At 40.8% G+C, this 16,427-nt stretch overlaps 1 protein-coding gene across 4 annotated transcripts in view; it reads left to right on the top strand.

Annotated features, from left to right (window-relative positions):
- LARGE1 (LARGE xylosyl- and glucuronyltransferase 1) overlaps positions 1-16,427 on the top strand; it is a 269,824-nt gene that overhangs the window by 223,376 nt on the left and 30,021 nt on the right. For all 4 annotated transcript variants that reach the window (XM_084205376.1, XM_084205378.1, XM_084205377.1 and 1 more), the window contains 3 exons: positions 2,020-2,132; positions 3,582-3,707; positions 12,672-12,827. In XM_084205376.1, the coding sequence (XP_084061502.1) occupies positions 2,020-2,132; positions 3,582-3,707; positions 12,672-12,827 (395 nt within the window). The remainder of the gene's footprint in view (positions 1-2,019; positions 2,133-3,581; positions 3,708-12,671; positions 12,828-16,427) is intronic.

Consider the following 16,427-nt stretch of genomic DNA (forward strand, 5'->3'; position numbering starts at 1 on the left):
TTTGCTTTTGGACTCAATAACACTAAGTGAATAGTATTAAATGCTTCTCTTAGTAGAAATATCTTATTCTCACTAATATTAATGAGTAAATATTTAAATTTGCTATAAGTATTCTCTGGGAGCAGTAAATTAGAAGCCTAAATAGAAACTGTACAAAGGTGCTAAACTCAAGCCTGCAGGTGAATTAAAATAGAAATCACATTGAAATTAGTTTTGATGGTGAAACAGTAAAACTTTGTGAATATTTTCAGTAGACATGATTGCATTATAATTTAGTACATCCTTTCTCACATTTATTCCAATTTTTTCACTCCATCTGCCTCTTCTACTCTCTGCTGCTACCATGATAGCCCCTCAGGATAGCATAATCTTGTTAGCTGCAATACCATAATCTGCTGCTAGCATAAGAGTGGAAGTCAAAAAAATAAGAGAATACTGCACATATTAAAATATTTCCCCTATTCTTCCTCAGACTGGAGGCTTAGAGAAATTAAGAAAAATTGGCCTATTGTCTATGAGTTACAAAAACTATTCTATTACAGTTAGCTGAATCTTACCATTATTCTTTATTTTTCTTAATAAAGAACTTCTCAGTTGCATTTCACTGCAAAGCTGACAGTTCTTGCCAGCTGGAAAAAATCCTTTGCCAGAGAGGAGATCTCCCACCCAGTTTATTGCTGCAGCACAAGGAACCTGTTTCACACTGATGTAGAATTTCAGACAATGCATAATGGCTCTCTTAGAAGCTCATGCATGCACATTACATGCTCCAAAATAGGCTTTCCTTATGCTGGAGAGAAGACAAACACACTGACATGAATAAACTGTAGCATGTTGTGACAATGGGTCCCTTTCCAATCCGACGGCTGGAAGCAGAAAGGTTGACTGAAGATGGAAGGGGATCCCTCCAGCACAGGTTCCAGCATCCTTGGGAACTAGATGAACTGAATGGAAAACACAACTAAAATAGGCCACAAAATGCACTGCCAGGAGAGGTTTCCTTTTTATTCATAGCAGTGCCAGGTTTTGCTAGAAAGAAACTTGCCATGTCATAGAAACTAAATATAGGAAGGAACTGGAACCACTATGTCCTCTCTCATCCAGAGCAGCACTTTTCCAGGTACATTTTGTAATCCTGGTGTAGTCTGATTTGGAAAGACTCGTGAAATAAAGTAGTTTATCTGCCATTTTTAGTTTATTTTACCTCACCGGTTTCAGGAGGGTTTTTCTTAAGCATTCAGACTACATTTCCTTTCTTTTTCTCATTACTTTTGGTTTTATCAACTTGGACTCCCTGAGGCAGCTTTTCCCTGTGGCTGCTTTTTCTCATTTTGTATTCTTCTGTGTAGCTGCTATGGTTCTCTACAGTTGCCGTGATGTTTTTTTGTAAGACCTCTTGTTAAATGTCATTTGCAGATGTCATTAGTGTTCTGTTTACTTCCTCCCTCCACTAATGAAGATATGAAACAACACAAGACCCATCATTGATTTTTCTGGCTGGCTTCTGTCAGCCTGCGAGACTGCTGTTTATCGGTACTCCTTCTTTGTGGTCCTTCAGTCTGCATTCATTCCCCATGACAGTGCTCTTATCTGAGCCTTTCCCAATTCATTTTTCAAGCAGATTTTTCTAAGACACTGTAGGAAAGGTTTTGCTGGTGTTTCAATCCAGCTTCATTGCTTCCGCTGTTTTCCCTTCTCGTACACTAGGAATTTTGGCCAGCTGAAAAGCAACTAGGGAATAGCATGCATGTTGAGGTACCTTTCTTCCAACTGAAAATTTCCAATTTGAGGATCCTGTTGTGTGCACACTTGGTGCCTTAATGGCAGACCCTCTCAAGGTCTAGGTTGTAACCAGCATTGATAATTTGTTCCTCAGAGAAGTTTCAAGGGTTGCAATCAGGTGTGTCAGATAACTTTATGTGGTGTTTTAGCTGCTGAATCAGCACGTGGGCAGGGTGGGCCTTGGCTGGCACGTGACATCATGGGGTCCCTTTATCCCTGCCCTGTGTTTCCCTTCAGGGGTGATCTTGCTGCTCCTCGATAAATTGCGGAAGATGAAGTGGGAGCAGATGTGGAGACTGACGGCGGAGCGGGAGCTAATGAGCATGCTGTCCACTTCACTGGCTGACCAGGTGAGTAGGACTGTGGGACAACCACTGAGCCATGGGTTGAGGAAGGAAAGAAAGAGAGAGGGGATGAGATGTGGGAAAAGGCAAGGGAAAGCTGTTGTGCCTGTAGTCACCATCTGTTGAATCATTCTGGGCAAAATGTGGAAGAGAATAGAGATTCAGTCACAAGGTTTGGTTCCTCTTACTACGCTGACATTTTTGCTTCCTCTGCTTAGATGATTCATAAGAGGGACAAAAGGGGTTTTCAAGCTTTCATTTTCTGTCCTCCCTTCTTTAACACAGAACTCCCCAGACACCAGAAGTCCAAATAAACTGTCTTTTCCCACTGGTTATTGTCTAATCAGATTTTAGTTTTAAGAGTCTCCTGACATTTCTTTACTGTTTCTGGCAGATGAGTCCTAGATATCTTTTAATGTACTCCTTGCCACAACAGCCCTGTAAAGACAAAAGTGCTGCTGTCTCCCTGCCATAGATAGGAAGCTGAGGCCTAGAGGAGAAACAGTGTGCCTAGAAATACAGTTTTCAATTTGTGCTTCTTGCCAGCTCTCAATTTAGACCCAGAAACAAAATGTAATACCAGACCTGAACCAATAATTTTTGCCCAACAGCATCATATTTAGATATTTGTTCCCCTTCTGAGCTACCTCTGGCTGCTGACCAGTCACCACAAAGGAAGCATGCTCCTTACTGTGCACATGGAGATGTGCACTCTGCACAGCATCTTTGCAGGGTGATCCTGAGGCTCATTAAAAACATTCTTGCAACTTCACTGTGTTTTCAGTCAGGTCCTGAGTTGCTGTCTAATACCTGCATGGGGCAGAATTTTGCAGAGCAGAGGAGGGCTGCTTGTGTCTTCCCCTGAAACCTTAGCCTCAGATTGTCCTTCTAACTTACTTCTCCGACAGAATGGCTGCTTAGGGGCAAAACACTTCCTGTCCCTCATGGTGTAGGCTGCTCTATAATATGTTCTACATGCCTTCTCCATAAAGTACCTGTAGTACTTGTAACAACAATAAAGTGCTAGCTAAAGTCATGTCTAGTAATTCATCTTGAAGCATCGTAGCTGCCACGTTCCCTTTCCTGCCCTTTGTTAAAAAGTGGTGCAGTAATCAATGCCAGCAGGCACTGTGTCTTTTACTGCCTGTTACCCTCCCTGGTGACTAGAGCAGTCAGCAGTACAAGATGAATGTTAGAAAACTTTGCTGGAGTCCCTTAGCTCTGTGTGTCAGGAGAGCTTGTTCCTCTTGTCCGGATCTATATATCACCCCTTAGATTAACAGCACCCTCCAAGGCAACAGAATTATGGAGAAAGTTTACAGACTTCACCTTTCATCACCATTGGAATTTCTGCCTGTGAGGGGGAGAAGGAGAGTCAGCTGGGGGAGGAGTTGAGATTGCCTCACACAGTAGAAACAGCATACCCAAATGTTTCTCTGGTTTTTTTTCTGCTAGGATATCTTCAATGCAGTCATCAAACAAAATCCCTTCCTTGTCTACCAGCTCCCATGTTTCTGGAATGTGCAGCTTTCTGATCACACCCGTTCTGAGCAGTGCTACAGGGATGTCTCTGACCTGAAGGTATGTTGCACAGGAGGTTGGATGGGGGTGTCCTTTGGGACAGAGAATGAAGGACTGCTGTCAGAGAAACATGAACTGCCTTAAGTAGGGGGAAACTAACACAAACCGTTTATAAAGACACCCAGATGGGGAAAGGAAGTGTGACTTTGGTTTTGTGCATTTTGACTACTACTAGAAAATTCAAATATAGATGCTGCTTTGGGGTTTGGCAAGGTGTTAAAGAAGTGCTTTGCCTTCTTACATTCTGTACCTGCCACCTGTGCCAGTGCAGCTTACTACTGGATTTTTATTGCTTTCCCAGGTCTTGGATCTTCCTAGACAAAGAAACAAACCTTTCCTTTTTGAACTGGACAAGCTTTTGAACTCTTTACTGAACATCATTTAATAGAGTGAAATTCAGAGAGGATTGGGCAGACCCCAGCTAGAAATGCATTAGGAGAAATGTGAAGACCTCGCTCACTTCATATTTAGCCTTGGCACACACTTTACCCGTGCATGTTGCCACTCATGTTTCCATGTTTTGTCCTGAGTAAACCTGTGAGTAAAAACCTATTAATTTAATGAAATGAAGCTATAGTGTCAGTTTATTAGCACATTTTTCACTATTAACAAGTAGAGTATAAAAGCAGGATGAATTTTAATAGATACGGGTAGATGAACATCAATTGTGCCCTTTCCATTTTGAAAGACCGAACTGTGAGACTCAAATATAGCAGGCAGAGAGTTCAGAATTGAAGCTTGTTTCAGCTTTGTCCAGGTGTAGAGTAAGATTGTGCAGCAGTAGATTCCATCAGAGGGGACTAGTGGCATCAGAACATAGTGAATATTAGGTAGTTTTCAGTGACTGATTTTCGAATTCAGTTAAGGTTTGTATATTTGGACTTCTGTTTTGAGAATGCAAATGAGGTTTAAAAAAAAACAACCAAGGCACAAAAGTACGGAAGAGGTTGCAAGGGCTCTTTGGAGACTATCTAAACCCCACTTAATGCAGGACCAATACAGATAGACCCAGTTGCTCAGCACCTTGTACAGATGCGTGTCAAGTCTCTAAACACTGAGGTTTCACATGCTCCTGGCCCCATGTTCCAGAGTTTGCCCACCCTCTTTGTACAGCAGATATCCTAAATCTAACCAAGTTTTCCCTTGTAGCAATTTGTAGAGTAACAGCAGGAGTGTTCAATATGAACACCAGATGCAGGATGAATATAGAAAATCAATCACTCTCAACACACTTGTAAAAGCTGTGCTTCCAAGAGACAAAAGTTCTACATGGGTTAACTGACCTGTCAAAACTGGCCATCACTGATTGAATTTCATATATAAATTATTCACAACTGTCTATTCAGGTGTGATCCATAGAGGACAGCTTTTAAAGTAAAATCACTGTCCTGTCAGTACACTAGTCACTAACTAGTGTACTGACAGTACTATAAACACTGGTTTATAATACCTGCTTGTAGAACAGGATCAACACAGGCACTTCAAAAGCATCATGGTTTTATGGCTTGAAACAAAGTACTGATAGAGATTTTAGCACTGCATTCATGTTGAGAATCATGTATGACAGTGATTGCAGGGCCTGAAACAAAAAGAAAGATGTGTAACAGGGAAAATGTTCCCTAAAAGATGTACTTCAGAAAAATACACCTCCCACCTGTGACATATCACAGTATTTTGCTGTGAATTAGAGGCTGAGATTAATTTATGTTATTGAGACACTCAGATTGGACTCAGCATAAGGTAAAGACACAGCCATTTACATGAGGAAAAGATACTGAAGCTGGTAACAAGGATCAAGGGTTTGGTTCCATTTCCTAAACACAGTTTGAGTCACCATAGGGACTCTGCAGTGTCCATATAGGAGTGGCAGATAAAACACAGACCTACAGGAGATGTCCTCTTGGCAAGGCAGCTGATGGGCAGGCAGGATAACTGTAAGGTGCTTTCAGGGATTGAAATGTACACCTTGCTGTAGATCTGGGTTTAGGCAGCCAAGGTGTCATCTCTCTGAGTGGATTTGGAGGCCTGTGGAGCTCACCTCAGAGCAGACGTGTGATCCTCTGAGTCCAGTGACTGTGTTAACTAATCTGCTTCAGGTGTGGGCCATCTAACTCATATATAACACATACAAGTAAGCATTTGACAGAAGTATTTTAAAGACAAATTAAATCCTTTCTTTCTTGCCAGTTAACAAATTTATCTTTACAGCTGTAATTCAGGCTCGGTCATTGTTGTGTATATTGTGTCACACTGTCAGTTCCATTACAGCATAGGCACTGAAGTCTAAGATGTGTAATACTCTCCACTGATTTTCTGGTCTGAGGTGTTTTAGCTCAACAAGGGGTGCAGACACATAAGCAATTTCTTCAGCTAAACTGGACTTATTCACACTACTAAAATTATCCCCTACATACTAAATTAGGGCTGAAATTCTTTGCCTTGAAAGAGAGGTCAGAGCCTTATCTAGTGCACATAAAAGCCCATGGTTCCAATAAAGCCTTTCCCATATTGAGCAGTTAAAGAACTGCCCCTCAGGCAGCACTGTTTAAAATTCTTCATACAATTAAAAAAAAAAAACATAGACTAATTAAAGTTGTGAATTTGCATGATGAAAATTCTCAAAATTCTAGTTCTGTAAAGAAACCAGCTGGTTAGGTATATGAGTCTCACAAAAAATTAACAGATGTCATTACCCCAAGTTAAAAATTTCACTCTTAAAATCACCCACGTTTGTCAGTTCAATGACATTTAATAGAAATGGTACAACACAACAGATTTGGCACATTCTTTATTGCATGGTAAGACTGGAATGAGAAACAAGGTAAAACAAACCTCTAGGGTAAGAGGGAAAGAAAGACAGATTTTGAAGTTTGCACTGGGGGATAAAGAAGACTAGCATAGGAAAGAAGGAAGTGAATCGAGAGATTTAAATTCAGAGGTAAAGCAGTCAAGGATTCCTCAGCCAAAACAGAGTGCATTCCTTCTGTCAAACCAAAAAGGTGCTGATTTGATTCTATCTGGCCTCAAAGGCCATGGGAGCTGAGGATTTGTCATCTCTTATACGCAGCATTGTGCCAAGTAAACTTGGACCCCCAGGGCTGGTCATGGATCTCTGTGTGCGTGTGTGTGTGCAGACATTCTTTGCTGCTTTGTCCACATTTATGCAAGGCTTAGGGAGCAGTTGAATATTTCATATTGCCTGAAGAGGATTCTGATCACCTTTTTCTCTTTTTAGACCGGGTTAAATTGCATCTCTATCCATTTTACTGATTTTTTTTCTTTTCCTGGGGGATTGGTCTGAATCTGAGGTTCATTTATGTATTGCTTTTTCTGGATTAGTTCCTGCTTTTGCTTGCTTCTTGGTCAGTACTTTGTTCCTGTCTGTAAGGAAATCTCAGTTACTATGATTTGGCACAAACCTAATGGCAGGAAAAGTACTGTGAAAGAAGGTAATGAATTTTGATACCTCTGACAATGAATCATGACCTCATGGAATGAGTCAGTTATAAAGTCTGGTTGTCAAGGATACAGATGCTATTTACATGCAGACAATCTGGTAATTCACAATCACAGAAATCAGATGCTGGACTCTCCAATGGGAATCTATCCAATTATTAGAACTTACACACACTCTAACATGGAAAAATGCTTTATAACCTATTGATGGCTTTTCAAACTGGTTTTGAATACAGCTGAAACTAAATCAGCAGATAGATAAATAATGAACCTCATAAATTCTTCATTGGGAACTTGTGTTCTGTGATTCACTGTGTCCTCCCTGGGAATGTCCTCCACACTGGGATGACTTTGTGATATTGCTTACAGAAGTTTAAACAGCTTCTTTTCCATAACTGTAATACATCATTTCAGCTCTGCCTCAGACATGACCCATTTCACCTCTTTGTGTTCCAGTCCCTGAGCTGCCCCATGCTGTCCAAGCACTTCTGCTCTAGTCTGCAGCACTTCTGGCATTCTGCAGCCTTGCACCTTTTAATGCCAACAGAGGAAGAGCTGCAGTGAGAGGAGTGAGGGCTCAAGAGGGTTAAACAACACCCCTCCTTTGAGTGAGCATTGGAGCCAGTCAGGTGTGTCTGTCCTGCCAAACAGGGAGCACCATGGGTTTATAGGGGTGTTCTTGCAGGCAGGAGGCCTCTCATTAAACACTGGCACAGGAGCTGAAGGAAAAGAAGTTGAAGAATCCTTCAGAGTAAAAATAAAGACCTTTGAAAAGCCTAAGGCAGGGGCAGCCTGTCAGCTTAGTGCCATACAGCAGTGGCAGTAAGCAGGGGAGTAAAGTAATCCCTGGGACCATGGGCACCAAACTAGGCAGGTCAGGGATTTGAGTCCCACATCCAAATTAGGGTGGCTGACTGCTCCAACCCGAGCCTCTTCCGCTAAGGTGGTTTAGAAATATCACATTAAAAACTCTGTGCTGTGATGGCATTCTTATGGAGTACGCAAACCTTTCTGAGGAAACTGGTTCTTTTATTAAACCATTCATTTCTGATAAAACACAGTTTAAAGTAAAGTTTCCAGACATTTCTAATCATGGCATAAGTTACACATGTGGTACATATTTGCCATGTGGTTTGGGGCATATTTAAACTTCTGAAAAAGCCTATTGAGATGGCATTAAAGTGACATATATAGGCGGCTCTACTGTGCAGATTTGCCAAATTCTTAACTCCTATCGATTGAGTGAGAAGGGTCTGGTTGCCTAAGCAAGGAGTCTAGGTTTTTTAGCAGAAGAGCTTCCTGTTTACAAAATACCATTTGTTTACCTAAATTGTGAAGTGCTCATGGGCTTAATTAAGGATATCTGTTCAGTGTCTTGCAAAATTAAACTTCTTTAAGCTTAAATTTAAGCTTGATTTATTCTTATTTCTTGCCCTTCAGCCTGGAAAGCAGGTATATAATTATACAGGATATCCTTTGCTCTCTGATTCTAGAAGGGCTGAAGCAGAGTGAGAAATTATCAAGATGTGTCTTTGGGTGAAAAAATGGAAGAGATTGTGGTTAAGGAAACATTTGGCTAAATACTTCTTTTTGAGAGAGAAAATGCTTCAGGGGAAAAAATGGTTAAAGGTACCTATAGAAATAATATATTCATGCTTATTGTTTTGTGGTTTGAACATGGTGTTTGAAATATTTAATCTTCCCAGAGATTAAATGCAGATGGTAATATAAGGAGGTTTGCTAGGATTTTTGTTTTCAGTGTATTTCCATCCAGATAACTGTTTTCGAGCCTTCCTAGACTCCCCCAGCCTCTCTTCCCTCCCATCTCAGATCCCACTGCCAGTCCACAAGGCTCCCACTGTGTCATTCATGGAGTGCCTTGGGTCAGAACCTGGGGAATAAATGGGAGCTATGGGTGCAGTTAGCCTCTTTTAGGCCAGAAATGTATGGAAGTGTTCCAGGAGGCTGGCTGTGTGTAATCAGGGGGTGGTAATGGTTGCTGATTAACTAGCGTGATATTAACAGAAATGTGGATAGTGCCAAACTGCTTAATGACAACTAACCAAGTGTTAAATAGATGTGGAATTTTAGGTTCTGATCTTTCAGTACTTAAATTGCTAAATGAAGATTAAGGAAGTGTATTTTCTCATAGTCCTCAGGAGGCTGTGATCGAGTGGGAAGGCTCTGTAGGTCAACCTGAAGGCTAGCATTGTTCCTGAGGTGTCTACCCAGATAATGGCAGTGGAATTTTATATTTCTAGCTGGAACATCCTCTGTAAGCCAGCAGAGCTTTGAAATAACTTAGAAACTAGAAGAAGAAATAAACACGGTATTATGGTGCTATTCAGCCTTGGAACGGGGATGTTGGAGTAATGAGATTTTCAGTTTCTGGATTCACTTTCTCTTTTTAATGTGGAGATAACAGTCTTCAAACAAAGTGGTTTTTTTTTCCTTCTGATTTCCCTGTAGTCTCTTGCCAACCAATCTTTTTTATTTCTCCAATCAATTTACTGTTGTGCACAATAAAGTCTCTAATGCAGTGGCCATAGCTTTACCTGTGCAATCTTTATTGTGTACCTCACTGATGCCCGTGACAGTCTGTACAAGAGTGTGTTGGCCTGCACAAATTCTGCTGTAGCTGATGGTGCAATAGACCATACCAGACAGCCAGAACTGAATGTGAGTTTGTGGGCTGGCATAAAAAATAATATGGTCTTTGGATGTACTGTTGTATATCAGGATGAAAAGTCTTGTTGCTTTTTGTAACTTGCTGTTCTTTTTTATGCTTTGGTATATCACATATTATTTATCTAATTGTGTTACATTTGAAAAGCAGCCTGCTTTTTTGCTAGACCTGTTTTGTGGTTTTTCTGCCTCAGGTCCTCCAGGTGGTTGCATAGTTAGTTTCTGGATGTTCTTTAGCACATCATTTGAGCACACATTGGCATGTGCTGTCCTTTTTGATTAAAAAATCAGCTTGTTTTGATAGTCATCAGCTCCATTCAGCTGTGTGCAGTTCACTCCAGGCTCCTGACATCAGTGTACATGCAGCACCCTGACATATTTCAAATCAGATCAGATCTGAGCCACCAGCTAAGCCCTCGACACTTGCCAGCTTACACACACAGCAGATCCTGAAGCATGGCAGCAAAGAGCCTCTGCACTGACAACTGCAGGTGTCTGGGTTTGAAATCATCTCCCACACAACTGGGCAGACACATCAGCAAAGGCCTGGCTGTGATGTGACACTGTGTGTGTTGATGGGAATTTCCTGCAGTACCTAGGAGCCTGTCCTGTGAGTGTTTCTGAGGTTATCATCATTAGCCATGTCTGTGTTCGTGGTCCCCAGGTCTCTGGGTGCTCAGAGTGCTCAGCAGCATTAGGATGCTTGTGAAGATGAGGATGCTTGTGAGTATCCAAAAGGAAACATATGAAGAGTAGGAGCAGTATGGAAAGCGCACAAAAGGTTTTTCTTAACGAGTATTTTTGTCCCATTTGCCAGCTTCTCAGCTTTCTTTGATCCACTCTTAAATAAGTACAAGTTACCAGCAGACAGTTTCCATTCTATGCCTGCTTGTAAAAATGCGTGCTGGTACCCTGTAAAACTGTTAAATAGCTCTTTAGGTTCCTTCAGCCCTGTGCTTCTGTTACATGTGCCCATTTCCCTGGGGTAGGATTCATTTGCTGAGATTTTTTTCAAGCATTAATGCCTTTTGCTGCAGTTAAATACAATGGAGGAAATTCGTCAAGTTCTTTTCAAGGAAAGGAGATTTTGATGATCCATTTTTCAGTGGAAAAAATCTGTTATTTTAAGTTTATGTCCTTACTTACCCAAAGTTCTTTTCATTTATGTGGTGGTCTGTATTTTCACCACATGATGCAGAACATGTTACTGCACAGTTATGCTACACTTCTGAACATCTGGACACATGCAAAACCAGCGAAGAATGTAGCATTACCTGGGAAATGCCTACACCAAGTAAGTCGTTCCAAATAATTTCCCAAATTTATGCAGTGTGTGGATACATCATAATCTTTATTTAAGGTGCTCCTATAACTAGGAAAAGCAATTTGCTGGTATCTGAAATTATCTTCTTTCCCTACAGGTGCTTTTCTTCAAGTGCTTGTATGGTTTTCTGATATCCTAGTAGGCTTAGCAGTGAAATCCCAGTAATGGATAAAGCTTTTCTTATCCAGAGATATTTCGTGGGTTTTGGGTAGGTAGACTAGAGTGCCATAGCTTTTATGGCAGTATAAATACTCAGTGGAGCAACCTGTTGTTTCCTGTAGCCCAGGCAGAATTCAGGCTGTGTCCTGCTCTTTCCTCATCCAGTCCACTCACTGGGCAACAAATACCATGGTTTCAGAGAACTCCCTGTTCCTGTGGAGCTGTGCTGCTGACACCGAGGGAGCTGCGTTCATCTTCTCCGGGCTGCCCCTGCTGTGTGTGCTGGGCTTCAGCTCAGTGTGTTCCTTCCCTGAGCTGTGATGTTCAGCACAAAGCTGACCATGGCGCTGCAGCTCCGTGCTGTGCATGAGTGACGCAGTGTCTTCGCGAAATTTACTTAATGGATTCAGAGAACGCCCAGAACTTCAAGCTTGGAAACATTCCCAGGGGAGACTCTTGTTTTTAACCTCTTTAGAACTCACAGGAATAAAACTGAATACAGAGCATTTGGTGATTTCTTTCTTATGTCTAAAATATAGCCTCCATAAAGTGAAATCATTCCTGCAAGCCAGTATCAACTCCCTCTTGGTTTTTCCTCAGGGTCCCATTCCCACACTGGCAGCAGTGCAAAGTTGTCTCAATGCAAAGGAGGATCAGGCCCTTTATGCTAATATTAGAGTTTAAGTCCAGGCCCCATTAGCAGAGGATAAATATCTGCTAAAAATTATAATTCAGAGGGTGAGAAGTTGTACTGCATCGCTGTGTTGTGTTAATCCAACAGAGATCAGTCTTGTTTAAATTAAGCAATGGCAAAAAGGAAGTCAGATTAAATTCAGTCCTTTTGAACTATTTAAATGGGCATGGGAATTAATTTCAAGCTGCTTCTTCTCAATACCTAACCAGGAAAGAGGCTGCCTGGCCTGAAATAGGAAATCAATTTCATTAGCAGAAACAGTCATGTGGAAATCTGAGATTAATGTTTAATACCTACATCGCTGTGTCCCTTGTCATTCCATCTTCTTCAGAGTCCATAAACTATCAGCTCCATGATTGCAGTTGTGGAAGCACTTACAAGGTGCTGTTCTCAACACAGAGTATGTGAAGAATGTGCAGGTGATACCATGGAAGAGTTTCCAAGCACGTCACCTCCAGAGCGTACAGTTACTTGTGGAAGACACGGCAAAGCCTTCCCTATAAAAAGACAGAAGGAAGGCTGGGTGGTTTGGGGGGGCTTTTCTTCTGTTTTTAAGAGGGCAGCACACTGAACACCCATAAAAAGAGCAGATAAAGCAAATCTGTATTCTAACAGCAGGATGTCTTTTCTCTTTTTTCCCTCCGAGGTGATTCACTGGAACTCACCAAAGAAGCTGCGAGTGAAAAACAAGCATGTGGAGTTTTTCCGCAACCTCTACCTGACATTCCTGGAATATGATGGGAATTTGCTGAGACGGGAGCTCTTTGGCTGCCCCAGTGAAGCAGATGTTAACAGTGAGAATGTAAGTGGTGATACAAAGGGTGGTTCAGACAAGGCACAGGATTTCTGAAGACTTGGAGCTGCTCGTGGGGGTAGTGCGGGGCAGTGGAACTCAGGAGAATTAAAGCCAATGCTCGGATTCCCAGAGAGACACTGCAAATCATTTAATCTCTCTGTGCCTCAGTTCCTCACCTGTAAAACCATTGTATTAATCCCATCTTTACCCTGGGTTTTGCTGCTTTTTTTTTTTTTGTCACCTTTGCCCTTTTAAAATCCGCAACAGAGGTAACATCACAAGCTGAAAATGAGGATTTGGGCTCTTATTCCATTAGGCAATCTCACCATTAAATCTTATTGTGGTTTCAGCTGGGATAGAGTTAATTTTTTTTCCTTAGTAGCCAAGTCTGTGTTTTGGATTCAGTATGGCAGACCTATAACTTTCCAGGAGGTCTTGTTTCTTGCTATGTATTTGTTCAATATACAGTGATGTCAGTTTTGTCTGCTAGATACTAATGCACAAATAATGAAGAAGAAAGGAAAATACCAAAGGACAATACTGGTATTTAGGTCTGTGAATTTTTGCTTTGCTGCAGCCTACAGAATGAGCAAAGGCTTCAAGGTACACATAGGCTGTGAGACTGCAGGTTTTTTCTGTATATCCCTTAACCAATCAAAGCAGTATTTATGTCGATCTGCATAAAATCTGCAATCAGAACCTTTCAGACTAAGCAGATCTTTTGAGAATGATTGAAATCAAAGATATTTACCCACAGATGTACGTGTATGTGTATGCCTGTGCATTAGTACATATAAGCATACATATAAGCATACAAAGCAAAAAACTGTTAACTGAAGTGTTTATACCCAGATGTATATGAACTCCATGTGTATAATATGGTTTCTGGAGATTTTTAGACCAAGTACCAATTTTGCCTACATGGTCTGAAAGGAAATAAAAAGGAATCTGTAATACTTTATTCAGGAAAAAAATATTTCCAAAATATGGAACATTGTCTACATAAAGATCAGTTAAGCAAAGCTAGTATCATGTACACATTAGCAATTAAAAGGTAATTGACAATCAATATAATCATTGAGGCTGGTAGTGTTTCCATTTAGCCTGTGAACAAAATGACCAAGGAGATGCCATTCCCATATTTTTAAATACAGCACTAAGAGATTGGATAGATATATTTTAACACAAGGCACAGCTTCCCAAACACTTTATTTTACCATCTCATTGTTTTCTGAAAGGAGTGGGGCTTAACTGGGAGAGATGAGGAGGTGAGGAAGGGCGAGAGAGAATGAGAGAGAGGGAGGACAAGTGCATCAGCAGAGCAAAAGCACATGGAAGAGGAAAATCCTGTGCAAGAGCCTTTTAGACAATCAAGTGAACTCAATGTGATAAAAGACCACTAAGAGCCTCGCCCTTGGAGACATCAAGATACAAGAGACAGAGTAGAGGGTAGAATAGGAAGAGAAAAGCTGACTGAGACATTAAAAGAAAGACAACAATACACACTTTTGTAACACTTTGAGAATGCAGGTTAAAATTGTACTGAATTCACAATATGTTGTGTGGGTTCAAAGAGCATGAATGCAGTCACAGACTTCTTGCTGTATTTTCCAGAGCTCTATAAGTCCTTAATAAACAGATTTATCCAGACAACAACTTCCTTGGGAGCAGTGCAGAGCAAATGCAAGTTCTTGCTGTACATGGCAGTCCCTTAAGTTTAAAACAGCACATTTTACAGAACTTGTATCTGGTTGACAGACACTGGAAATGACTAACTGTTCAAGCCTGTTTCTTATTCAAGACAAGTAGAATGCAATATGCTATATGGTATGGCTTGTGTCTGAAAAAGAAATGTAACTCATTCCTCCATTTATAAATCATATATATATATATATATATATATATATATATATATATATATTTAAAAAAAAAACCATACTGGAAAAGAACGAGCTAGGCATACAACAAGATGTGATTTCTAATTTGCCAAGAGGCACCAAAAGGTTTACAGCCTTCTATCAAAACAATCTGAAGTAGGAAAAAATCCAACTTCAGAAAACTTCAGAGTAGTCACTTAGGAGAAGACATTTGTATTAGTTGCCCTTGATATAAACTCCCCTCTAGACTTGACTATGTCCTTTTATTGTAGAACATAGCAAGCAAGTTTCAGCTTTGAAGTTATGAGACCCTAAGAACAGGATTATCTTGGAAACAACTCTTGCTGTATCTGCTGTGGCATGTACAATGTCACAGGTGTCCTGTTAAAGACAGCACATCCCCATGATCTGTTGCAGGATTACTTCAGAAGCAGAGCATCTTGTGAGGTGAGGAGGAAAGCACAGTCATTCCTCCCTGTACAAGAACTAGGGGCCATGAAGTGGAAACAGCAAATAGCAGGTTCAAAACCAAAGACATTTCACTCACAATGTGTTGAAGCTTTGAGCAGGAGGTAATGTTTCTAAAAGTATACATATCCCCAAAAGTTACTCTTCTTGGAAAGCAAATCAATCAGGAGCTTGTAAGTTTTGGTGCAGGAAGACCTTGAGCCACAAGTTGAGGTCTAGGTTAGAGTTCTGAGAAATCCTCACTTTTACACTCCATAGGCAGCCAGCTCACAGCTGGAGAGAGGATGCTGGCCAAGGTGAGCCCTTCAGTCTGAGATGCATTCATAGGCTTCAATTAGGGTTCATAAGCTTGTATGTTACATGGAAGGCTATAATTTCTGTTAAATCAGGTATATATGAGATAGGAATTGCTGATTAAGTTATCTTTTATTTTCCTATTATTTTTCCTTTTTTCCCTGAATTGAGACTGGTACCCCCAAACACAATGGGGCTTTCTTGTGTTAGGCAGTCTGTGTATGTAGAAGATGCTCCTTCAGCTGCCTGTGCTTCTGTGCACTGTGGAGCAGTGGAAAAAATGTCAGAACAGCTCTGCTGTTCATAACTGGAGAGAATTACTTGAGCACTAAATGCACTGAGCCCTGCTGTGGAAGAAGCAGTGGCTTGGTGTGAGTCTCACTCACAGTCTGGCAGCATCAAGAGATACCCTTAAGGTCTTGTTCCAATATACCAGCCACTGTTTTTCTACAGCTTAATATTTGTAGTGATGTTTTATTTACAATTCAGCCTGTAATTAAGGCATTCCATTTGTAATGCAAATGTCTGTAGAACAGGAAAAGGAAGTGTGGCAGTGGGGACTGTTGGGCTGATTCTGTTTCTCTAAGGCCCCTTTACACTTCTCATCAGATCAGAGATGGCCTTAAAATGAATGCAAATTACGTATCTTCCCTTGTTAAGGACTCTTAACAGTGCCAGAGAGATGTAAAGGGGTGTTCGTTTAAAAGGTAATTGGACCTCACTTCAATCTCTCTCACCCTTCCTCTGTATGCATGTGAATACATGTATGCTTAAATATATATTATGTCTATATGCATGTGGAAATGCCAGTACTTTTTTTTTTCTTATGTTTACTATGAAAGTATAATACCACAGAGTGAATTTTAAGAGGCCTGAAGGCCATCTTCAGATAATGTACTGCATAGTTCTGATTTAATCAGATGTTGATCTTCAGTTTCACCAAACAGGACTGTTACTAGGTTCCAAA

This window comes from Fringilla coelebs (genome assembly GCF_963513975.1).
Source record: "Fringilla coelebs genome assembly, chromosome: 5".
Lineage (NCBI taxonomy): Eukaryota > Metazoa > Chordata > Aves > Passeriformes > Fringillidae > Fringilla > Fringilla coelebs.